Raw genomic sequence first — 27,243 nt, forward strand, 5'->3', positions numbered from 1 at the left:
CCCAGACTTGCCACCATGAACCAGAAAAACCCAAACATCAAGTCTTTGCAGGCGGTCCAGATTCTCTAGACAAGTGGCATTAATAACATATACACACGCCCTACCGACTTTTAACCGACTGCCGCCAGAAGCAGCCATCCATGTCTTGCACGCCAAGGAGCGGCTTTGGGAGTCAAAGATCCTCTCCTTGCTTGATCTGCCATTAACAATTCACCTGCCTGTGATTTCTACGCAGGGGTGTCTTGTTTGGTAGGCCTTATGACTTTAGTCATAATAATAATAATAATTGTAATAAAAATAATAATGATGTGCACATCTTTTCATCTGTTCACTGAAAACATGCCTTTTGCTAGCAGTCCAAGATGAGGGAAGAACAACGTCAGGTTGAGAAAATAATCCCAGGTGTCAGGGGTAGAGAGGTAAAAAGACTACAAGGGCAGTTTGGTACAAGACGACTACAGCATTTCAAACATTTCAGGGTTTTCCACAGAAGTTGACAAGCGTGTTTGATTGTTACAGTAGAGAGTGGCATGACTGATGCAAACCTCTTCATGCATTAAATTAAATGACTTAAGTCTTTGTGAAGCACATTTTGTCATGTCATGTTTGTCATGTTTTAGATTTGTTTCTTAGCTATACTATCGTGCCCACTTCAGATGGCGTTCCTCTGGTGGTACTCTGTTATTGTTTTTCTTAGCGCTTGTTTCTGATGTCCTGTTCTGTTCTGTTCTGGTGTTATTGCTCTACTGTTCTGTACTCGGGGGGCGGTGATAAGCTCTTTAGGGCTAAGGAGCTTTCTCTCCACTGCAAAGCTGAGAGTGCAGAGTGTGCAGGATCTAATCCACTGTAAACCTGTCAGAGCCTTCTCAAAGCCCTCCTTTCTTTTCTTCACCCCACTGCGTCCAAACACCAGCCCTCCCTCGGTTGGTGCCCCCCCCCCCCTCCCCGCATCCCCACCCAGAGCCAAATGTCCACTGCCAACCCAACAGCCCTACAAGCCACAATTAGTTTTAACCACCCCTACCCCCCCATATCTACAGCTTTTTGCCCCCCCCTCCAGCCTTGCGTTCCCAGTCCTGAACAGACCCGTGGGGGACCCCTTTGATACTGAGCAGGCGACGTCCACATCAAAAACCAAAAAAAAAACCCACATCCCCCTCCCTAGAGCCACCTGCCCTGCGGCTTCGGCTTCCGCTCCTCTCCGCTCCTCTCCACCCACCCCACGCACCCACCCTCAAAGTGCCCAACCTCCGAGGCCTCCTCCTGCAGGAGAATCTCTCCAAGGTTTCTCCAGCTCACTGGTTCCTGCCAGTAATTATCCGAGGAGCCTTTATTTCAGCTTTGGCACCGCTTTGTCCATCTAGGCAGGCTCTCAAGAGAGCTGCACGACGGGAATGTTTGCAAAAGTCCGTTTTTGTGCCTCTCAGTTACAGCGAGCGGGGGGGCGGGGGTCGGAGCCAGCAGCAATGTCAACAGAGTTTCATAGACCAAAATGAAGTTATCTGCACTAAATTGAATCAGAGAGACTAGAGGAGATAAGGCGTGATATGACCTGAGCTTGTGATTGTCAGTTAGAAGGATGCCAAGATTTAGAGCTAATACCTTTTGTCAAAACTGTTTGCCAAACATTGAAAATGTAATCCGGTGCTTCCCAAAAGATAAAAGAAATTCAGGTAGGGGGGGTGGGGGTGTGAGTTGGCGGTGGGGGGGGGGGGGGTAAGGACACTTGGGTAGGAAGAGAGGGGTTAAGCAGTGGGATCTGATACTGGAGATGTGGGTTTAGCTGGGATTTCAAATGATGCATTCGGCCACGGGATGGAATGGGCCAAGGTCGAGGCTCATTTAGATTCAGAGGTTTGCAGGCTGCTGGGAGAAATTGCGCCTGACAGACTTCAGGAGGAGGAGAACCAGCTGCATCTCGTACGAGACACAGACAGGATGGCTAGAAACTAGACCCTGGAGAGGCCTCTACTGAAAAGATAAAACCACATGGACAAAATGAAGATCTCAAAGAAAGACAGAAGGGAAGGGCTGTGTGAAGCATGTTGTGTTGTAAACAGCTTTAATGATATCGCCTTTACTGACACTCTGCGGACAAGATGGAGACAGAATGACTAAACAAGTCCAGAGCAGTCTTTGTTGAACTCATAAAACAATACTGTGCGATACACGGAATACGTCAAATGATGGGCTCCACAGTGTGCAAACAGCATTGTTGATATAACTTTTATCGTTGGTGTGGAGGCCATTGTGTGAGAACCAGACAGAGAGATTAAGAGTGGATATAGACATATAGACATGTGCTTGCTGGTGTGCGGCTCTCTGGAAGTGGCTGTGTGCATGGGAGCAAGCCAGAGATTAAGCATGTCCATAAATGTGTGTGTGTGTTTGAGGGTGTGTGTGTGTGTTAGGGTGTGTGTTTGTGTGTGTGAGTGTGTGTGTGAGAGAGGGTGCGTGTGTGTGTGTGAGGGTGTGTGTGTGTGTGTGTGTGTGTGTGTGTGTGTGTGTGTGTGTGTGTGTGTGTGTGAGGGTGCGTGTGTGTGTGTGTGTGTGTGTGTGTGTGTGTGTGTGTGTGTGTGTGTGAAAGGGTGTGTGTGTGTGTGTGTGTGTGTAAGAAAGGGTGTGTGTGTGTGTGTGTGTGTGTGTGTAAGAAAGGGTGTGTGTGTGTGTGTGTAAGAAAGGGTGTGTGTGTGTGTGTGTGTGTGAGAGAGGGTGTGTGTGTGTGTGTGTGTGTGTGTAAGAAAGGGTGTGTGTGTGTGTGTGTGTGTGAGAGAGGGTGTGTGTGTGTGTGTGTGTGTGTAAGAAAGGGTGTGTGCGTGTATCATGTATCATGTCTCACCGCTGATGGAGAAGAGTGTGTAGACCTGCTCGCCCTCCACAGTAGCCACACACTCCAGCGTGGGGAAGTTGCTCTTGCTGATGTTCAGGCGGCTCTCCACCTCGCGGATGCCGAACGCCGGATTGGACAGCGTCACCGTGACGATGTCCTCCTCCTCCTGCGTGGCGTTAAGCAGCTGTGAGCACCTGCAGGTAAGACACACGGCAGACATCCCTGATTACACACAGCACCACGGAACCTGAAGTAGAGGTGCCAGTCCCAGACCCCCAACTCAAATTCTACCACACTTATTAAAATTCGTATTTAAAAAACTAAATCTAAAAATATTCAAATGTGTTGAAATACTCATCCATCCAGCACCAACACTCTCTCTGCCATATAAGGCCATTTCACCTCTGTGCTGCTGCACACACTGAGCTCTAGGTGGGAATGTAGGTGCTGAGGACGCCATCTTTGATGTTCTGGTAATACATTCCTTATTATGCATCCCAGGACAGTGAGAATAGCAGCCTATTACTGTAGACCAGTTAGACCAGCCCTATGGTACAAGCGGGAGGGTCGAGTAGGGGCTTTTCAGGGCCTGAATATCCGAATGGCTGGACACTCATTAATTTCTTAGCATTGCCATGACAACGGCATACAATAGGTCCATCAGTCGAGAAACTCTTCAAAAATCTAATCTGGGATTAAAACGTGCCACATATCAGCACTCAAGGTGTGCCTCAGGAATTCAAATAAAGTGATAAGTAATAAGTGTCTAACAGGTTCCTGAGGTTTCCAGGGATTCCCCTGCAGCCACACTCCTCAGTGCGGATCACTGAAGAGCCAATCTAATATTCATGTTTGGAATGTAGCGTGACAAAGCACCGCAGACGTGTGCAGACAGTGAGCACGAGATAAAAGGGAGATATGTTCTTCACTACCTTGTGAAGTGCATGTTTACCAACGTCTTGATGCAATGTGATGCATCCCTGGGAGAAAACCCTCTGGCAGAGGCCAAGGCTGCCCAGAGTAGTGAACGGCTTTTGGCAGGATTCTCCTCCTCAAGGACACACAGCTTTGGATCCAAACTTGCCCAGCCAAGGGAGGGAGGGGTGTTTTATTTTGAAATGCCAAAGGCTTAAATGCAGACTTATGGCAAAACTATTTGTTGGCTTCCAAAAGCTAAGAATTTTTTTTGGAATGTTGTCTAGTATCTCTTTCTTTGTACCCCTGCTCTCTCTCTATGTGTGTGTGTGTTTGTGTGTGTGTTTGTGTGTGTGTGTGTGTGTGTGTGTGTGTGTGTGTGTGTGTGTGTGTGTGTGTGTGTGTGTGTGTGTGTGTGTGTGTGTGTGTGTGTGTGTGTGTGAGTGTGAGTGTGGGTGTGGGTGTGGGTTTGGGTGTGTGTGTGTGTCTGTGTATCTTTGTATATTTATACATCTTTTCTTTCCTACCATTAGGTCATAGAACTCCAATAATACTAATTGCAACTGTAAAGTATATAAAATAAAGCAACTTGTTTACACAGGGTTTCCCATCCTGTTGTCAAGGAGTGTCCCCTAAAGCCAGCTTGCAGATAACCCCCCTCTTTTGCCTGTCAAATGGTGCAGATGGCTTGGATAGATGGATGGAAACGTAGGGAGAGAAATAGGTCAGAAGCTGACCTCATTCTGTTTTTCTAAATGAATGTCAATTGGTCTGATATTCTGCTTAAAAAACACATGTCATATTTAAAAAAAAAAAAAATGTATTCTAAATAATATTTAACAAGACGTGTCCTACTACAGATAAGCTAGCTAACTGTTATATTAAGGTAGTTGGCAAGCTCAAGTTCACGTAAAACTGCCTAGCTGGCCAGCATGGTTTGAGAAGACTGTCAGAGCAACTTAAATTACAGCATCGCTAGTTTGATCATTTCCTAGCTATAAAATGATAAATGTCTGTGTGTAGTTCAAAACTGTAGAATGCAAATCAATTCCCTTTTAATTGATTTACTTAATTACAGGTCCATGCATATTAATATTCTGTAGTCCTTTAGTGGTAACCCAACCCAGCCCCCCCCCAATTGCAAATTCCAATTTCACCCTTGTGTGTGTGTACCATACTGTTGACCTGCAGGGGTTATTAAGCTGACACTTACTTTAAGAACACAATTACACCAGTGCTGATCAGTCACGCAAACCAACACCAATGAAATCCAGGCCAATTAAGCATGTCACGTATCTGTGGCTGTGAGTGCTAATGCTAGTGTGAGCCTGGATAGCCCCCCTATGGATTTGAATGACGATGATGCAGTGACTGGATAATCGCCTCTTACTCATTGCGCTTTCATTGAATGGAGACTGGATCTCCCTCTGCTGTGCTTCCCCCACTGGGCCAACACTGGTCACATGACCTCCCGTGGCCTATCACAGTCGAGCTATGGTACAGCAGCAGTCACGCAACCTTAATTAAGGTGGTGAATGTTTTCATTTGTCAACAGACTGGCCTCATAGGGGATCACTGTCCTATATTTGTCATTGTATTTGTTCTAAATGTATTTTTTACTAATCAAGGATGCCATCACATGTGATAGTATTAGGTCAGAGCACAGTTGTTTTGAATTGAGATAGTAACAGTATTATTGTAATGACCGATCCAAAGCAAACTTAAATTGGTTTGCATTGTAATGTTTAATTTGATATTTTATACCTTTCCCTCTATTTTAGGAAACTCCTTGGAATCTTGAAATGTCCAAAAGTCTTGACTCTCATACAGCATGCAGTTTAAAAAAGTTTTATTGTATTTTCTTTCTTATAAACTTTAAAATGATCTGCCACTTAATCTGCTGGAACATTGCATTCGATGGTTTTAGGTTGATTACACATGAGTGTACGTGCATGCATGTGTGTGTGTGTTTGTGAGCGCATGCGTTTGTGTGTGTCATTGAGTCACCTGGCGTGAGGCTGGTCACAGTAATACCAAGCGATCAGAGGGGCGGGGTATCCTTCTGCCACGCAGCGCACCTGTCCGTCCACTGGTCCCTCATGAGACACGATCTCTGGCTTGCCTACGGGGGTCAGAGGTCAGGAGTCAGAGGTCAACCCTCGCAGTCACCCAATACTCAAATGACAGCAGTGATAATCGTCTCTTGTGATAGCCCTGTATCGAACTAACATTCAGACCATAGTGCAGCAATTATGGTGTGACTATGTAATAATATCTATATACTGTAAATATTTTTTATAATAAACTATTACAAATGTTGTTTCTATTTTCCTGCTTCTTCATGACTGCAAATACCATAAATATTGTTACTATTTTCATATTTGTACACAACCATTTGGTTTTACCTATTGTATATGTGAAAACTATTTTCCCATTTATACATGATGGATTTCGAACCAGAACCGCTTTAGAAGCTGCTTACTGATAACGTGGACGGTAAATGTCTCATTGACTGATGCGTCGCCGTTGGAGGCCTCAAAGGTGTACACGCCGCTCTCATACACCTTCATCCGAACCAGCTTCAGCTCGCTACGGTAACTGCAGAGTGGAACACACCAGCCGATATTATAATGGAGTATAAAGGGCCTATTTAATGACAGCACACATCATGTTATATCAAATATCAATTTGAATCAATCAATCAATATGAAAGCCAGAACAGAATCAAACTGGGGCTTAATATTCATTTGCGTTCATATGTGAGCTTCGAGGAAATACAATGAAAAACAACTATTTTCTGATTATTGAGACTGCCCTGCTGTGTGTGTGTGTGTGTGTGTGTGTGTGTGTGTGTGTGTGTGACATTCCCCAAAAGCATCATCTAATTTTCTTGCCGTTCAGGTTCTATGAAACGTGTGTGAGTGTACCTCAGCTGTCCTTCTTTATCTGATCAAGGCAGCACTGAGGCGACACAGTGGAGACAGCTGATCCGATCTGGTCAGTCTGCATGAAGGGTCTTTTTTATCTCTCTTTCTGACTTCAGGTAAGCCTTGACTGGTATTTGCAGTTTACATGAACACTGCAGCGAAGCTTGACCCTAAAAACCCCAAACCCTCAGGAACGTCATGTGGGCAACAAACGAGCATCTTCTCATCTCTCTCTCTCTCTCTCTCTCTGTTTGTGTGTATGAATGCAGATAAACTGCTGATCTTATCATGCTCGTATGCCGTGGCACTGAGCAGAAAACAGCCAACCCAGAAGTTATTTAACCCTGGTGATCACACGTTCACTAACTCATGAGCATCACTATGCTCCGGGTTGATAGTCATTTTTATGCCATATATTTTTTGGAGACTCAGTCTGAGATATGATCAGTCCAGAAAACAGGGTTAGGGTTAGGGTTAGGATCACAAAACTGGATTGGAGTAAGGAACACCTAAAGATGCAAACTGATTTACATTCCAATGTGCTGATTTCCATTTCTGTATGTATGATGAGGTTAAGCATGTACGTGTGTGTGTGTGTGTGCGTTTGTGTGTGTGCGTGTGTGCGTGTGTGTGTGTGTGTGAGTGTGAGTATGTGTGTGTGTGTGTGTGTGTGTGTGTGTGTGTGTGTGTGTGTGTATTTGTGTTTGTGTGTGTGTGTGACAAAACAAAACAAACCTAACTGAAACAGTCAAACACCTGGGACCACTCAGAGAGATGAGGCTTAACGTAACCTTCGTTACCAACGTCACTGTGACGTGTGAGTCACTATGTTCACTCCTCCCGGGTGGCAACAGGTGATTAGCTGGCTTGAAACAAAAGGAAACTCGAGCACAATGACCCACTTGCTGTGGTTGGGAGCCAAGCTAACCCACCTCCCTCTAGGCTGATCAGGCCAGAGAATACCCTCCTCTCTGGAGCACCCCCCAAAACCCTCCTCTCCGGAGTTCCCCCCCAAACCCCAAAACACTTATCCGTCCAGACAAAGGAACAACTTCTGCTGCAGGTACTTGATAACTCACACAGTCTCTACACCATCGCTGTTCTCTCCTCACACAGTCTCTACACCATCGCTGTTCTCTCCTCACACAGTCTCTACACCATCGCTGTTCTCTCCTCACACAGTCTCTACACCATCGCTGTTCTCTCTTCACACAGTCTCTACACCATCGCTGTTCTCTCCTCACACAGTCTCTACACCATCGCTGTTCTCTCCTCACACAGTCTCTACACCATCGCTGTTCTCTCCTCACACAGTCTCTACACCATCGCTGTTCTCTCCTCACACAGTCTCTACACCATCGCTGTTCTCTCCTCACACAGTCTCTACACCATCGCTGTTCTCTCCTCACACAGTCTCTACACCATCGCTGTTCTCTCCTCACACAGTCTCTACACCATCGCTGTTCTCTCCTCACACAGTCTCTACACCATCGCTGTTCTCTCTTCACACAGTCTCTACACCATCGCTGTTCTCTCCTCACACAGTCTCTACACCATCGCTGTTCTCTCCTCACACAGTCTCTACACCATCGCTGTTCTCTCCTCACACAGTCTCTACACCATCGCTGTTCTCTCTTCACACAGTCTCTACACCATCGCTGTTCTCTCCTCACACAGTCTCTACACCATCGCTGTTCTCTCCTCACACAGTCTCTACACCATCGCTGTTCTCTCCTCACACAGTCTCTACACCATCGCTGTTCTCTCCTCACACAGTCTCTACACCATTGATGTTCTCTCCTCACACAGTCTCTACACCATCGCTGTTCTTTCTTCACACAGTCTCTACACCATCGCTGTTCTCTCCTCACACAGTCTCTACACCATCGCTGTTCTCTCCTCACACAGTCTCTACACCATCGCTGTTCTCTCTTCACACAGTCTCTACACCATCGCTGTTCTCTCCTCACACAGTCTCTACACCATCGCTGTTCTCTCCTCACACAGTCTCTACACCATCGCTGTTCTCTCTTCACACAGTCTCTACACCATCACTGTTCTCTCCTCACACAGTCTCTACACCATCGCTGTTCTCTCCTCACACAGTCTCTACACCATCGCTGTTCTCTCCTCACACAGTCTCTACACCATCGCTGTTCTCTCCTCACACAGTCTCTACACCATCGCTGTTCTCTCCTCACACAGTCTCTACACAATCACTGTTCTCTCCTCACACAGTCTCTACACCATCGCTGTTCTCTCCTCACACAGTCTCTACACCATCGCTGTTCTCTCCTCACACAGTCTCTACACCATTGATGTTCTCTCCTCACACAGTCTCTACACCATCGCTGTTCTCTCCTCACACAGTCTCTACACCATCGCTGTTCTCTCTTCACACAGTCTCTACACCATTGCTGTTCTCTCCTCACACAGTCTCTACACCATCGCTGTTCTCTCTTCACACAGTCTCTACACCATCGCTGTTCTCTCCTCACACAGTCTCTACACCATCGCTGTTCTCTCCTCACACACTCTCTACACACCATCGCTGTTCTCTCTTCACACAGTCTCTACACCATCGCTGTTCTCTCCTCACACAGTCTCTACACCATCGCTGTTCTCTCCTCACACAGTCTCTACACCATCGCTGTTCTCTCCTCACACAGTCTCTACACCATCGCTGTTCTCTCCTCACACAGTCTCTACACCATCGCTGTTCTCTCCTTCACGCAGGTTCCTCATCATAGCAATTTAAGGCATAGCCCCAGCCCTACTGAGGGACCTGAGGGAGCCGGTGCCGCTAATTAAGTAAACAAATAAGTGAACCAAATAGAAATGTAAATATACTCGAGTTTGTAATAGTGTGTGTGTGTGTGTGTGATCATGTGTGTGTGTGTGTGATCATGTGTGTGTGTGTGTGTGTGTGTGTGTGTGTGTGTGTGTGTGTGTGTGTGTGTCTGTGTGTGTACATACCTGTGTCCTTGGCTGAGTGTGACGATGATGTGATCAGAGGTGTTCCACAGCTCCTTGCCCATGTACCTCCAGGTAATGCGGTGGGGTCTGGGGTAGGCCTCTATCTCTGTCCTCAGGGACAAGTTCTCGCCGACCCGCATGCGCACTGTCCTGTTGCTGGTCCCGTTTACGCTGATGAAGCCTTTGCCTGTTGCATAAACACAGCAATAGCAGTGGAGAGCCATGGTTATCAACAGCCAGACAAAACCACATACTACTGCACATGTACAAACCACATGTACACTGTCAGTTAGTCAGTACAACTAAATGAAATGAAATGAAATGAAATGAAATGAAATGAAATGAAATGAAATTCAAATAGACAGACAAAACCACATGCTATTGCACATGTACAAACCACATGTACACTGCCAGTCAGTCAGTACAACTTAATTCAATTCAATTAAATTCAATTAAATTCAATTCAATTCAATTCAATTCAATTCAATTCAATTCAATTCAATTAAATTCAATTTAATTCAATTCAAATTTCAGTTCAGTTCAGTTCAGTTAAATTCAATTCAGTTTTATGTATTTGTGTTAATTTGTTGTTGTTACTATTCTGCACGTGAAAAGTTATGAGGGATCTCACCGTAGACGTCCAGCCAAACACTCTTTGCGCTTGTGCCCTTCTCGTTCTCGGCCTCGCACCGGTAGCTGCCGGAGTCAGCCGGCACCACAGAGCCGATGTGCAGCGTCCTGCCACGCACATGGGTGATGACAGGCTCCGTCAGGATGCGTGAGGACTGGTGCTCCGAGGGCCGCTGGAGAGGAGGAGGAGGGGACCAGTGAAGATGAGGTTGCACACTTTGTGGTGTCACGCCACAACGGAAGACGAGTGGAACTCAAACATGACTACCAACACAAAGCCAACAACTACCTTCTTGGTGAATTCCTCATGCTTATGATTCCCACTCAACTGACAAAAGCTACAGCAAGGGTGTCCCACTGTTAAATGACCATGCCATACTATATAGCACAATTAACATAATTAGTGTCTAATTACAATAGGAATAGAAATAGTGTCTACAAATACAAAGGATCGGCGTCTGTGTACTAAATTCTATGATCAAGCCACTTTCTCACTTTTGGTAAGGCCACCACCCCTTTAACCAGGAAAAACCTTGAGCAAAACCCAGCTCAGAATGGGGGGATCCCACTTCTTATGGTCACTGGGCCTGGTTCAGGAGAGAGGAAGAAGCTATGACTGGGAGTGCATCCTCAAACAGCACCCCCACTCTACCTCTCTCTCTCTACCTACCTCTCTCTCTCTCCCCCTTTCACTACCTCCATCTCCCTCCCCCTCTCTCTACCTCTCCCTCTCTCTCTACCTCTCACTCTCTCTCCCTGTCCCTCCCTCCCTCTCCCTTCCCCTCTCCCCCTCTCTCTCTCACCGCAGCATGGGGCCATGTCCAGCGCACGTTGATGTCGCTGTTGATGTTGCTGGTGCTGCAGCTGAGCGTGAGGCTCTGGCCCTGGGTGAGCAGTAGCCTCTCCGGGCTCCGCAGCTCAACCACCGGCACCGAGTCTGGAGCTGACACAAACACCGCACTGTTACGCTACACACATGGGCGCACACACACAGACACACACACACACACACACACACACATAGACACACACACACACACACACACACACACACACACACACACACACACACACACACACACACACACACACACACACACACACACACACACACACACACAGACAGACACAAACACACACACACACACACAGAAAGAGAGAGAGACAGACACAGACACACAATCACACAGTGATTCATTCACCTACTCACATAGACAGACAAATGTGTGCGCGCACACACACACACACACACACACACACACACACACACACAGGCACAAGCACACACACACAAAGGTGTACATAGACTCAAACACAAACAAACAGATGTCTACACATGCACAAACACAAGCGCAACAGTTTATCCCCATGAAACACATACAGTAAAACACAATATTATGGACAAAATGTTAACAAACACATACACATACATACACACATAAACTCTCACAAGCTTTAACAAACACAGGCACACACATACACACACACACTCCGACCCTGGTCCCCAACACACACACACCATTCAAATAATTTAAAGCCCCCTGGAGACACCAAAACAAAAACGCTTCATGCAAATATTCCCTTAAACAAATGCTATGGACATAGTTAAGCACAAAGACACACACACACACACACACACACACACACACACACACACACACACACACACACAGGGTTAATCACAAAGACATACACACGCACACAAACACACACACACACACACAGGGTTACGCTCAAAGACATACATATGCACACGCACACACACACACACACACACACACACACACACACACACACACACACACACACAGTTAAGGACAAAGACATACACATGCACACACACGCACACACACACACACACTCACACACACACACAAGCACACAATTATAATAAACCAATAAACCAAAAAAGTCCTCTTTCCTACCAAGACGAATGTCCAGTTCATATTCGCCCGACTTGACCTCCTCTCCATTCAGTCTGCCTGCGCACCGGTAGCACCCTTGAAAGCCCTGCTGCACGCTCTCCAGCACGACGCCCCTCACCAGGCTGGCCTCATAGCGCATGCCGCGGGGCAGCGGGCTCCCATTGCACGTCTCCAGACGCATCTCCGACACGTCTGGATCGGTGGCCAGGCACGGAAAGGTGACGCTGTGCCCCACGGCCACCAGCAACGCGGACATCATAGACCTGCGGAAAGCGTTGGCCGGATCTGCCGAAAGCAACGCTACATCACCAAACCAATAGAGACACACACACACAACAGGGGGAAGGAGGGAGTTTAGAGCGGGTTGGGTTTCCAGGCACTGGGAAGTTGCTGTATCAAAGGACTGCAAGCCATGTGTGTGTGTGTGTGTGTGTGTGCATGTGTGTGTGTGTGTGTGTGTTTGTGTTTGTGTGTGAGTGTGTGTGTATCTGTGTTTGTGTGTGAGTGTGTGTGTGGCACAAAGCCGAGGGTAGACAATTATGGTGAGAAGCAAGCAGTGAGTGAGCTGATTGCGCTAATTGCGCTGGCAGTGCCGCTGGGTATATCAGATTGCGGCCAATCGCTTGCAGGCAGTGTGATCAAATGCACAAGCGTGTGTTTGCATGTTTATACACATGGGAGTCGTTGTCCTGGGTGTACAGGGCAATACATTTTTTTCATGAATATAAGATGTTGTATAAGAATAACAAAAAAATCGAAAATACGTAATATGATCTTGTTGATCACAACACAAGTTTTGGGTTGTCTGGTTGTCATTCCAGGTGCAGATCGACTTCTCACAGCTTGGCATGCGTGCATTTTGTGTGAGCGAGAGAGAAAGAGAGAGACAGAGAGAAAGAGACAGAGAGAGAGAGACAGAGAGAGAGAGACAGAGAGAGACAGAGAGAGCTGCATAGCTAGCTAATTCCTAAAGACATGATTTGAAGGCTATGGATATAAGAAGCTTTTTAAAGAAGCAAAAGGGTGAAGGCATCGAGGAGCAGGTGTGGGTGCAGGTGGAGGATACGTTTTCTCGTTGCTGAACATTTGAGCAAGAACAAAGTAAAAGCAGACACATTATAAGGACTTTGGTATTTTTCCAGTTTAAAATCCAGAGAGCACTCTTTAGAGGCCTATCTAAACCTCAGTCTGCCAAACAAAGGCTGATGTCATTTTCTGATATTATTACAGTGTGATGTTCACATGAAATGTCATTTTCTGTTTCTGTTTCTGTCTTCTGCCCATGTGCCATGTCAATGTGACCAAGCATGTAGACAAGCAGTGTGATGGGCGTGGTAATGTTCATGTGAGTCAGACAGATGATGGGCCCTGCATGCCATGGGCTGTCATAGGCTCACTGTTTCTCTGTCTGTCTTACTCTCTCAAACAGCGTGAACATGCTGTATTTAGTTGCCAGGATTTAAAACATTTTCCCGGGAGAGTGTCCCCCTACAGGTCCGGGGTAAGCCACGAATGTTTTCAACTCCTAGCAACGCCCCTGCATATAGACAAGTATCCGCAGGTACAAATACTAATTTTTTTTAGTAGCCTGGTCTGGTTAAACAGCTGCATGCATGAAGATGTGTCTGTGTAGAAATATTGCCTAAAGGCAATGGCATGCATCTCAGGAAGGCAAAGGTTAAACAATGACAAATGAAAAACTGCACTAATGGCTATTACTTTGTTTGCTTTCTTTCTTTTTCTCTATCTCAGAAACACATGCACATACTGGTACTTATATAGTCAGTAGCAAAGAAACATGCTGCAACTATTCTCATTCTGCCAAACACACCAGGCTTACACCCTACCCTAAACACTAACATCCACACACACACAAACACAAACACACACACACACACACACACACACACACACGTATTCAAAAAAAAAACATTTATCCTAACCTGGCCACCCTACCTTTAACAAAGACGTAGATGGACCTGGTCTCCCCAGAGGCCTGGTCCTGGCAGGCATAGGGCCCCATGTGGGTGATCAGGGCGCGGGGGATGTGGAAGGTGGAGCTCCGGCCCTTCCTCTCCTCCCCCCGCAGCCTCCGGCCTGGCCGGTCCACCCGCACCCACTGCACGTCCCCGCCGTCCCCCTGGCAGTGGAGCCGAAGGGGGCTATTCAGCCAGATGACCAGCTGCGAGCCGTTCGGCGAGATGGTGATGCTGGAGGTCCCTGATGGACCATAAAACAATTTTAAACTGACAACGACACCATTGTCTGACTGGGCTGTGAATCTCAAGACAAAAAATATGAACACTGAATATAATCCCACAAGACGAAACAGAACACAATGATGGCACAGGCAACATAGATGCACAAACGCCCCATCCACACACAGGGAAATCTGTACACACGCATACACACATAGATATAATAAGAATAGTATTACTATAAACTACAGAATTGGGGTCATTACTGGTTTACCCAATGTGATAAAACAACACCCTCTGTATTCCAACCAGTGGTGTGTCTATTGGCCTTTGTGTCCAAATCTTAACTCAGAATTAAACTAATTTGCTCTTATCATTACTGTAAAATGAGAAAGATGTTGTTACATCGCTAACCATCCGATGAAAGATCATTTGTATTTGGAAACAATTAGTCTCTTAAACTCTGAAGCGGAAAAAACTTGAACTACCAGTAACTCAACAAAGCTATAGTATAAGAGACAAGCCCAGTAGAATCGGCAGCAACTTTATTGAGCCTTGAGCTACAGCTCCCAACATGAATTTAAGCTTTCTATTACATTCCCTAGCTGAATCTGAATGATAATTTACTAATGTGGGCCATGCAGTTTCCTGTCTTGCTTGTTATTAATGTGTGCACTGCTTATAAACGTTATATAAAAGTTCAATACACGATTGCATAAAATGCATTGCATACATATAGGTGCCACAATAAAGTGTATGGCCCATATCAGTCATAATTGCCATCCTTAATCCTACATCTGCTTCTTCTGTACAGTGATATAACTGGTGGCCTGATCCCTGGCTCTGGGCCAAAAATCCCTCTCTTTACCTATGCCACATATACATTAATGCATATGCCTACGCTAACAAAAACAACTGGCAACCCCTTGTGTTTTTCAGCACCTCATGCTTTTTTCACTATGCACAAACCATCTGATACTGCAGAAGAACAAAGACAACCGAAACGCTTGGCTTAACTTTGCCGGAGGGACACCGTTAACACATCAACACTATAGGCTGCTCAACAGAGGGTTCGTGTAGATCAAATAAAGTCAATAAAGATAATGACTTCAGTTATGGGAAATGCCAACAAAGTGGACTTCCCAGAGATAGAACTCTTCCCAGAGAGAGCACTGGTGGAAACTTTACCCTGACTTTCATACTCATTAGCATCATTAAATCATTTTAAGAACACTCTCACTATGAGATCTGAGAGAACAGAGAGCAGGTACAACCTGCTTTTGAACAGACTGGCAGAGAAAGAGAGAGAGAGAGAGAGAGAGAGAGAGAGAGAGAGAGAGAGAGTACTTTACATTCAACAAGAAGTCATGAGTAATAGATTGCCTCAAATTGGCAGTTGGCCAATATTTCGGCGGTCGGTTTTCTACTTTTTATTTTAAACATCATATAGCCATGGCGTCACAGACTGTGGCTTTGATGTAACTTACAGATGCTCAAAAGGAAATTTCCTCTGCAGCGACACGGCTGGCGCCATCTTTAATAGCAGTGAGAGCTCGGTCAGTTCATTGCATGTGCTATCAAAACATAAAGGATCCCCGAGGCCAGTGGTGCAGACAAAGAGCAGCAGAACAGTAATAAGCCTATGTTGGCTGTCAGCGTAAAGTGTGCAAAGAAAAAAAAACTCACATATTTTAGCATTCTGCTGCACGTGGTGACGAGGAAAGTAGCGTAGCGAGGAGTGAGGTGTTTTTGTTAGGTTATGCGTTTCAACGAGTCCCATTGCAGTTTGGACCAATTGCGAGGCTAATTGGGAACTACTTAGTTCACACACGTTTGGAGTTAAGTTAACGCTGACATGGGGGGGGGTCACTTTGGCAAAAAAAAAAGACTTTGATTGACTGTTAATGTGTAAAATAAACATGTACATTTGTTAAATTGATGAACTATCCCTTTTATGAAGTAATGTCAATGTACTACTAATTTCTCCAGACTAGGCCAATTTGTCAATTATTTTTTCACATTATAGCCATAGATATAAAATATATTTCATAGCAAGCCCAGCAGTAAAAAAAAAAAGTTTATTTATATAGCACAATTCATACACATTGATAATTCAAAGTGCTTTAGAATTGAGCAGATATACAGTAATAACCTAGATTAATAGGCTCAATAGCCTTTTACTTTACAATCTAAACAAACAGGTGAACATGGCACCGAAGGGCATGAAGGGAGCAGGAACCAAGACGGATTCAATATTATAGCCGAGAGAAACACAAACAATACAAATAACAGATGGATCGATCGAACATGTGACAGTTCGAATTTGGCGTATCAATTTGGGACTCCTTGACAGCAAATATCAGGGTTTCATTTTGTTGTCAGTCCGCCCCTGAACTAGACCGTAGATTTGCTCACACAAACAACATCTCTTGAATTTATAGCAGTAACAACTACTCCGCTAGCAGTATGAAGTATGGATGAAGCAGAGAGAGCGAGAGAGAGAGAGAGAGAGAGAGAGAGAGTTAATGTTTGTTTACCAGGAACACAATACATGCTAACGTCTCAAACGGTATCGTACTGCTGTTTACAGTTACATATCCTGTTGCAGCAGGTAACAGGTCCCACACATAACTTTTAGTCTTCTGCCCTCTTATCTCAGACTACTTCTGAATTTCTTAGAAAGCAGGTACAAGATATAATCTATTGTCCATTGTTTAAAAATGTATTCAGTGGTACATAACGTTTAGTTTTCTTTAACAATTCAAATAATTGAACCGCATGCAAAACAACTTTCGCGACTCGCGCTCAGTTGCGTAATTACGTGACCAAGGATTCCAGGTCATTTCCATATGACAGTTGTCTGCGATTCAGGATTACCCCACATCAACATCCGCGAGAGCATCCGTATTTCAGACAAACGCAGATTCAACTCTTTGACTATTTGTTGCGTGGGCAGTAAGTAAAATATAGTTTTGTTTAAGAACACACAATAGTTGAGAGGCACCTGTGGATTTGTATGTTACCAGAGTATGTGCATTGTGCGTGATGTTTTACAATGAGCGAACGTTTTTGTACGTCATCCACACAAAAATCCCAATAAACGCCTTCACACATTGAACGTCACTTTGTGGTCGAATGGCAAATTGCGAAGTGTAGTCGGCACATTCTCCCTTCAAAGTGATGAATTATTGAAAGAAATGCAAGCGCAGTTCCGTTCGCACCGAGCTCCAGCCCCTATTTACTTTCCTCTGCGGGGTTCGATTTCGGTTTGGAAATGGTAAGACGCGGGACCATGAAGCGTCATTCAAACATCGTATGACTATTCAACAATTGGTTTTTACATCAATAAAAATAGTCTTCGTTAAGACAAGAAGGCGCGGACCTCGACAGCTACCGGTAGTGTAACAACTCATTGTAATCAATTAGTGTTGCCCCTACAGGTGGACAAGACTCTTATCCACTGAATAGGCTCGTGTTCCCGTTCTTACAATAAACACCAGTGGTTCGTTGCTTCTGCACAGTGAAATGTAACTGCACACTCAAAGGATGAAGCAGATGTAGTCTTCTTTACAACAAATTCGAAAACATGACTGCAAAATAGTTTGCCTTATACAGAACAAATCTACTGGTTTACTGTAATTTGAAAACTGAATGCTGTTACAAAGAGGATAGCCTACTTCAATTCAGATGTAAAGCTTCTACAACAAACTTTTCCTTGTAGTTCTTACAATTGTCACTAGAAACTAGCCAAATGGAAGCAGAGAACATTCAAGAAACAAATAACAAGCCCACCTGAATGGAAGGTTAACTGCAATATGACAGTAAACACAGCCAAGTGGTATTCCATTGCTACTGTTCCATCTGGGCTATGTGTCGAGGTTGTATTTGCGTACGTCCACTTAGCAGTCTACGTGATCGTTAATGCCGCGGAGCGCTGGTCGGCAGCAGCGTCTCTCCCTCGGAGGCGCTCGGAGGTCTTAAAGGGCCAGCGCACACAACTTCACGGCGAGGGCCGTTTTATATCAACTAGCAGAACCGCCAACAGGTACCACGAGGGCGGAGAGGCGGTTGCATGACCATCTCATTCTCTCATAGCTCGAAGGGCACCCAATTACCATCACACGAGAGAATGAATGTCGGGAAAAAACACCTAAGCTATGACCAGCCAAGGTGGACCTTGTGACCATAATAAAAATATATTACACTTGAGAGTCACACTTGCTTACGGATAGGATTAATCGAAGGAACGAAATACGGGTTTCCTTTGAGGAGATTACTCTGTGCCATCAATGTAAAATGTTCAATTAACTGAAATTATTAGAATAGGGGTGGGAAGAGCAAACAAAGATATTTCTGTAAACAACATCTCACAATGTATTAAGGCCTTCCAGATGCACAGGAGATGAACAATTTCAAAATGTTTGTATTGTATGCATGTAGGCCTATAAGACTTACTCTCGCGGTCCCGTGGACAAGTTAATATTTTTTTCATCAAATGTGACAGCTTAAAGGATTTCTCTTTAAGTGTTTCGCCCCTACACAGATAAAGTGGCACAGAAAGTTGTATGTGTCTTTGTAATTGTATTCCTGTGGTAAGGCCGTCATAGTATCAGATGCAGACCATACACAACCTTTGAATCTCTTTTCACCAGTTGAAATTAATTTATTTCCATCACATCTCATCTACTATTGTTGTTTTGTTTGGTGTTATTATACTCTTAATATTTGAAAGTCTAAACAAGAGGTATTTCTGCAGAGGAATCCTCAAACATGAAATTGCTGCAAAGCCAAAAACCTTCTACAACAATTTTCAGCATATTAATTCTGAATGCAGGTTCATACATCTTTTAAGCCTGCCACAAATGCACATTAAGTCATCTTGAATGCAACATCTTTTTGTGGATCTCAATGACAGGGCATGGTCACAGTAAGTTATGGCTTTATATAAGTGTTTTATGATTCCAAACAGAGGGGTACACATCTCCCGGCTTCACATTCACTAAAGTATGGCTGTCACATGATCAAAAACTATTCTGATGCAGCCATTCCATTTAAGGCACCCAAGGCCAGACCAGTTGCCACCTACCTACCTAGCCTCACACCCTGTTAATCATCTCAGTGTTTATAGAAGGCCTCTTTCATATTGAGCCTCTCGTTAGTCACTGTGCATACCTGGGGAAAGGCTGAGAGGGATGTAAGGGCATGCTGATAAGCACACATGGACCATCTTTTAGTCCAGCGCCACTGGCTGAGGGGTGTGACTGGTGCCTTTATGTGTGGCTTACAGTCTTACAGTAAGTGCTGCTGTGTAGTCTTTAAGGCTGTGTGTGCCAGCATGTCACAGAACACAACCCCTGCTGTGGCTGACTGCAATGTGAGAATGAGCATGGAGATGGCATCTCACAGATGACGGTGACATCTGCCGTCACGTCGAATGTTATCATTCCATTAGCTCTTTTGCTTTTGGTGGAGGAATGTACTGGCCCTCTGACAAACTCTCCTGACCTCTGTGTTCAGCTCCTGTGTCAACCAATAGGGATAGCCTGCAGTCAGCCCTGGGTAGCACCTGTAAAGGGACAGAAAAGTGAGAAATGTGCTCACTGTGACAAATAAATCAGGGTGACTACGGGACAACAACTGCAAAGCTGCAACACAGGGTGGTAATTAAATGCCAAATATGTTACTTCAGCTTGCTGGCCACTAAAACATAGGGAAATACTGTTTTGATGACCTGATTTGATACTTTGTTGTCTGGGGAATAAGAAGGCCAGGAGCCATCCCATAATGATACATGATCACCACTTAAACTGAGTTGGGCCATTTGAACGTTTAAAGCAATTAGGCTTCCACGAACTGCCATATACCTAACCGCTAACACCGGTCATCAATTTTACTTGCCAAGTCCATTTATATAGTTTAGAAAATAGGACACCCAAATACAAAGAAAACACACTTATGTTTTTTTCTGATGGCTGTAAAAGTTAAACCATCTATTTTCCCGTGCATATTCAAAGCACAACCAAACCCCAGAAAAGCAAACAGCCTTGGCAGAGCTTCTGCTGTTGATTGTCGAATAAACAAAACAAATCCGTCAGTTTTGATAGTTTCATACAGTGATATGCAATATATACAGTGATATGTGATGCATACAGTGATATGCAATATATACAGTGATATGTGATGCATACAGTGCATTAAATTGTCATTAGCAGTAGACGTGGCTGATAACATTTTGAAAGGATAATTCCGTTTAGACAGCTGAGGGGGTAAATGTTGCAGTTAGAGCTTGGTATCAGGCCTCAGTCTTAGAGAGAATGGCTGTCTGTCTGTATTTATAGAGTCAGCAGAGTCAGTATAGAGTATCTCTCCCGAGGGCCTGAAGAGAAAGAGAAACTATTTTTACTGTGGTTTAACTATCCTCAATCTTCTGTCACATGAGTGTGCAGGGGGGCCACAATACAGTGTATCTGTCCATCGATGTGTGAGTGTGTGTGTGTTGGTGTATGTGCGCCCGTTTGTGTGTGTGTGTGTGTGTGTTTGTGTAAGTGTGTCTGTGCATCGATGTGTGTGTGTGTGTGTGTGTGTGTGTGTATATGTGTGTGTGTGTGTGTGTGTGTGTGTGTGTGTGTGTGTGTGTGTCAGTGTATGTGTGTGCGTGTGTGTGTGTAAGTGTGCGTGTGTGTATGTGTGTGTTTCTATGTGTGGCCGAGTATATGTGTATGTGTCCTTTGTTTGATTGAGCACGCCAGAGTTATGTGGGACTGGCCATGCATGTGCATGTTGGAGAGAGAGTGTCTGTCTTTGTGTCTGACCACTGATCTGTATCAACTAAAACACTAGCCTTCACACAGGCGTCGGCCATCAATCAACCTCTAACGGCCAGGGCAGCTGAGCAATCCCACCTCCCATCGAACACAAACTATCACTGCAGCACAGAGCCCGCTCATCGACCCACTCAGACCCACTCAGACCCACTCAGACCCACTCAAAGCCCCCACTGCTGCTAAGTCTCCGCAGAGGAATCACCTCCACAGCGTGTTGTATAACCCAGTTCTGTCAGTCTAGGTAGCCCATAGTGCCCATAAGAAAAGATCTAGTTTTACACAATGTCTGCTCTGTCTCTGTCCTCAAGGTTGATGTATGGTAAGGTAAGCTGTACACAGTGCCAAACGCCGTAGCCAGTGCAAGTGGCCTGCGCCATTGGGAGCATTCATACTCGTTCGCTAGTGTGTCTGCTTGACGCTTCTTGGAAAAAAGAAAGAAAGATGGCAGACCAAACTCTGTAGGTGTTTGTATTTTGTATTTTTCTTGTATTACTGTTTGGCTTTGGTGCGCCAGGCTATGGAGTAGGTGACAGCTTAGGATAAGAGGCTACACTGTACCCACAACATAGATTCTCCACGGAATAATACAATGCTTCATTCTTTCTCCCTCTCCCTTTTTTCTCTTTTTTCTTTCGTACTTTTCGTCTTCTTTTGTCCCCCCCACCCCCTCTTTCTGTAACCCTCTCTCTCTCTGCCGATGGCATGAAGAAAACGGGGGTGTTGGATGATGGGGTGGAGCGGTGAGTGGGTGAGTGAGTAACTAAGTGTGGGTGTGGGGGTGCTTATTTTAGTTCGGCTCATGTGATTTAGGGCTCATCCCCTGGAGCGCTCATCGTCCTCCTCCTCCCTCCTCTTCTCCTCCGCGAGAGGGAACCATGAAAACCCCCCTTTGTTTTTCTTCCCCCTCGCTGTCCACACACCAGTGAGAAGGCTTTGTGCGGAGGTTGGGGGGGGGGTCTGACTGGCCTGATGGAGCGACAGAGCGCAGAAGAGACAGAGGGAGGAGCGAAGGATGAGAAGAGTTAAGGAGAGGGCAGAGGTCAGAGGTCAAATGCAGTGGTGTTGATGCCTTCCATCAGCAAGAGGATACCTGTGCGCTCACTAATGGGTGAGTGCCTGACAGTGAATAAACATGCACAGATCATGACTATACAATGCATGCCCTATTTCTTTCCCCACAAGTTAAACTATGAGATGGATTCTGTTGAGATGTGTAGCCACATGTCCAAATTGCTTTTGAGATCAGTATCAGATCCAGGAGATTGTATGTTGTGGAACAAACATACCAATTATAAAGCAAAACTATTCGAATTGCAACTATTCTGCAGTCAGTAACTCATGGTGGTTGAGGAGCAAAAAAAATGCTGCAATGCATTAGAGTACTGGGCCTCGTTTCCCGAACGCGCACTTAGCCTAAAAAGCACTTGAAATCGCTCGTAAGAGGATTCCTACGTTGCAGACGGGTTTCCCAACGCCACACTTAGCTTAAGTGTATCTTTCATTGAGAGGAATTCTACGTGTGGTCAGGACCAGTAGTAACTTCACACTAGCGATGTAATCCACCAGGGGCGTCGTTCGACCGTCGTTCGGAAGAAACGGGAATTTAAAAAAAAAAACATGGCTACTTGAAGCGAGGAATATTTTACATGAATAAAGCTATTACTTTTTATATGTTTATAATGACTCGGTTTGATCGGAAATGTGCTACGCGACCAATGCAGAGTATTTAGGTCTTGACTGAAGCTTTCAAACAGTAGTTTGATGGCACATTTAGCGCTTATGCCACCACTCCATTGGCTTATATGGTAGCTTCTAGCTAGATGGTTGTATATTATGTAGAAGAAATCCAAACGATGTTTCTGTGTATAGCACATCATGAGAATGTCATTGTTTCACCTGCCTATTCCCATCAAAATAGAAATAAAGAATATTGAGTATTTGAAAATAAAGATTAGGCTATACAAAACTAGTGCATTGCCCGTAGGAATTATGCATTCTGTAGTGTTAGCAGACGTAGGGCTGTTGGGTAGTGTAATGGCAAGACATATTTGCACTCCACATAGGTACAGGTTACACTGAAGTATTATTGTGATGCATGTTTCCTTTTCATTAAGAAATGTGTTAATGGTAGCCTTTTTGGAGAGTTACCAACAAATAAAGTTTGAGATTATGTAGTGGATGCAGTTGAATATACTGTAGATGTCAACGTTGCTGTCTAAACTATAAACTAAATGTCATAAAGAAAGACATTATTTAAAATGAAGTTATGGTTGAAATAGGATCACTTCTTTATTGTAAGGGTAAGTGTAGGGCAAGAATGGTCATGCAGTTGGACTCAAATGTAGGTTAATTTTATTGAATGTATGTAGCCTACTGTACTGTATGACTTTGATGATGCTAGCTTTGACAGCCCACTCTCAGACAGATCGTAATAAATGTCCTTACAATGGGAACACAGTTTAAATAGGCTTCTCTGCTGGAGATGGCGTTACTATCCCCGCCCCGAATTTAGTGCACATTGCACGTTCGATGCACGCATAGGCTAGCTAATTTCACAGCAATTAACGTAAACAGGTTAACCTGACGTAAACAGCTCCTAAGAGCTACTTAAGAACTCGTGCACGTTGCGCTCGTGCACCTGACTTTAAATTGATGGTTGGGAAACGCACGTAAATACAAAGTGCTACTTAGTGTACGATGTCGCGAAAATCCACGTAGGCCGTTAAGATACATCGTTATCGGGAACGAGGCCCTGGGTTAAATCAGTTGACCGCAAAGCAGTTGTTCGCAAAGCTCTGGGGGTATTTCTGGATCGAGCAAAACTGTGCGTTTGAATAAAAGAAAACAGTTTAAATTCTTGCTGAATTGTTCTGTTAGCCACTTAAAATTATGTTGAACTTCAGTACATATTCAGTACCGTGAGTGTGTGAGGAATGTGTGTAGTAAGTGTGATCATTTTATTGTATGTCATTTCTTATTCTTAATTTCTCTGTGGCTACCTTCATTCCAAAAGGGTCTGGCCAGTGGGACTGTTCTGGATGGAAAGGCTCCTCATCTTTCTCTGGCAGCTGAGAGTAATAAATTAACGTTAAAACCAAAAACAGAAGCCACTCAAGCTTCATTTTGGTTGTGTGTGTTCATTGTTTTCTCTGCATTTCCCTCTATTCCGTATCACCTTTCACGGGTCTCGCGGGGAGCTGTGTTTGTTTGCCCTGTAGTAAAGCTATCACCACACCCTTAATGAGGGCAATTAACACGTCTGTGGGCCCTGTGAGAGAGAGGGGAAGTCTGCGTCTCCAAAAGTGTTAGTGTGGTACCACAAAGCATGCGAGTGCAGGGACAGTACATGCCAGTTAAAAGGGGATTCTGGGGTCAATTCTCACCAGATTACAGAAGTTTGTATGGTCTGTATGAATAGTGATGGGGTTAATAAGATGTCAACCAAATGAGGAAGCAAACCATAACACATGCAATGTGTGTGGTGGGGGTGGGGAAGGCTGGGGGTTGTTTCTGGGAACAAGCATTGTATACGATGAAAACTTAAATGTTTACCGTCACTGAAAAGAAGACGTTTGTTTGCATGTGTGCACAGAAGAAGAAGAACTAATAGAAAAGAGGAAGCAGAATGGGATCTACTCACTTCCTGAACCAGTTCATTTGTTTTCAGTTTGACTAGGCTTCATAGTTATGTAGTTCTTGTAGTCATTCTGGATCATTCCTAACGTCCTAGTTACATCTTTTATGTTCTGATGTAATATATTGCTCTATATATATAGTATAGTACATTTGCTATACTACATAACTTGCCTTTCCTTCAGCTCTAAAATTATGTAGAACCACAGTGCATATTCCGTACTGTGTGAGGACTGTATGCAGTGTTGTATAAAGTACTCAAAAGCCATACTTGAGTAAAAGTACAGGGCCTCGTTTCCCGAACGCGCACTTAGCCTAAAAAGCACTTGAAATCGCTCGTAAGAGGATTCCTACGTTGCAGACGGGTTTCCCAACGCCACACTTAGCTTAAGTGTATCTTTCATTGAGAGGAATTCTACGTGTGGTCAGGACCAGTAGTAACTTTACACTTAGCGATGTAATCCACCAGGGGCGTCGTTCGACCGTCGTTCGGAAGAAACGGGAATTAAAAAAAAAAAACATGGCTACTTGAAGCGAGGAATATTTTACATGAATAAAGCTATCTACACAACTTTTTATATGTTTATAATGACTCGGTTTGATCGGAAATGTGCTACGCGACCAATGCAGAGTATTCAGGTCTTGACTGAAGCTTTCAAACAGTAGTTTGATGGCACATTTAGCGCTTATGCCACCACTCCATTGGCTTATATGGTAGCTTCTAGCTAGATGGTTGTATATTATGTAGAAGAAATCCAAACGATGTTTCTGTGTATAGCACATCATGAGAATGTCATTGTTTCACCTGCCTATTCCCATCAAAATAGAAATAAAGAATATTGAGTATTTGAAAATAAAGATTAGGCTATACAAAACTAGTGCATTGCCCGTAGGAATTATGCATTCTGTAGTGTTAGCAGACGTAGGGCTGTTGGGTAGTGTAATGGCAAGACATATTTGCACTCCACATAGGTACAGGTTACACTGAAGTATTATTGTGATGCATGTTTCCTTTTCATTAAGAAATGTGTTAATGGTAGCCTTTTTGGAGAGTTACCAACAAATAAAGTTTGAGATTATGTAGTGGATGCAGTTGAATATACTGTAGATGTCAACGTTGCTGTCTAAACTATAAACTAAATGTCATAAAGAAAGACATTATTTAAAATGAAGTTATGGTTGAAATAGGATCACTTCTTTATTGTAAGGGTAAGTGTAGGGCAAGAATGGTCATGCAGTTGGACTCAAATGTAGGTTAATTTTATTGAATGTATGTAGCCTACTGTACTGTATGACTTTGATGATGCTAGCTTTGACAGCCCACTCTCAGACAGATCGTAATAAATGTCCTTACAATGGGAACACAGTTTAAATAGGCTTCTCTGCTGGAGATGGCGTTACTATCCCCGCCCCGAATTTAGTGCACATTGCACGTTCGATGCACGCATAGGCTAGCTAATTTCACAGCAATTAACGTAAACAGGTTAACCTGACGTAAACAGCTCCTAAGAGCTACTTAAGAACTCGTGCGCGTTGCGCTCGTGCACCTGACTTTAAGTTGATGGTTGGGAAACGCACGTAAATACAAAGTGCTACTTAGTGTACGATGTCGCGAAAATCCACGTAGGCCGTTAAGATACATCGTTATCGGGAAACGAGGCCCAGATACGTTACTGGAAAATTACTCAAGTAAAAGTAAAAGTCACCTTTTAGAATATTACTTAAGTAAAAGTATTAAAGTATCTGATCTTTACTGTACTTAAGTATCAAAAGTAATTTTCTGATATTAAATGTACTTAAGTATTGAAAGTAAAAGTACAAAGTAAAAAAAAAAAGTAAATGCTGTTAATAAAAAAAAAAGGGTCAGAATTTTGAGAATAATGAAGTTTATTCAGACTAAAATGAGCAAACTTATAAACATGGGCTGATTTGAACCCCACTCTCTACTCAATAGGCCTACATCGACAAAGACAAACACATAGGCTGCTACTGTTTGTCTGCAAATGAAGCTGCTTATATCTAGATAGCGATCTACACTTTTGCTAGGTGGTAACTAACTATCTAGTTAAGATAACATCCACAAACAGTTATGGTTAATGTCAACTGGTATTATTACCACTCTCTTCAACAAATGTGTTAATGTTAAAATCAAAATGTTGACGTCAAAATGTTAATGTTACCGTCTGAAATTGCAGGCTGAGCTATTCCCTGATTGACACCTGTATGCTATTGCTTTGATTATTGTTGTGTCCCCTTCGTTGTTGATCTTAATGTTTTTGATATGTTCTTCCACTGCATACTGCAGTCCATTTTGCCTTGATCTGGAGGATATCGCGGATATATTACTCCAAAAAGAATCACTGACACACTGACAGATATAGCGCG

At 44.1% G+C, this 27,243-nt stretch overlaps 1 protein-coding gene across 1 annotated transcript in view; it reads right to left on the minus strand.

Moving 5' to 3' along the window:
* kita (KIT proto-oncogene, receptor tyrosine kinase a) overlaps positions 1 to 27,243 on the minus strand; it is a gene marked incomplete at both ends in the record, with an annotated part of 48,447 nt that overhangs the window by 10,533 nt on the left and 10,671 nt on the right. Inside the window, 8 exons of the mRNA XM_080860284.1 lie at positions 2,840 to 3,024; positions 5,753 to 5,867; positions 6,228 to 6,343; positions 9,649 to 9,835; positions 10,280 to 10,451; positions 11,082 to 11,221; positions 12,204 to 12,503; positions 14,160 to 14,423. Coding sequence (XP_080716410.1) covers positions 2,840 to 3,024; positions 5,753 to 5,867; positions 6,228 to 6,343; positions 9,649 to 9,835; positions 10,280 to 10,451; positions 11,082 to 11,221; positions 12,204 to 12,503; positions 14,160 to 14,423 — 1,479 coding nt within the window. The remainder of the gene's footprint in view (positions 1 to 2,839; positions 3,025 to 5,752; positions 5,868 to 6,227; positions 6,344 to 9,648; positions 9,836 to 10,279; positions 10,452 to 11,081; positions 11,222 to 12,203; positions 12,504 to 14,159; positions 14,424 to 27,243) is intronic.

This window comes from Sprattus sprattus (assembly GCF_963457725.1).
Source record: "Sprattus sprattus genome assembly, chromosome: 2".
Lineage (NCBI taxonomy): Eukaryota > Metazoa > Chordata > Actinopteri > Clupeiformes > Clupeidae > Sprattus > Sprattus sprattus.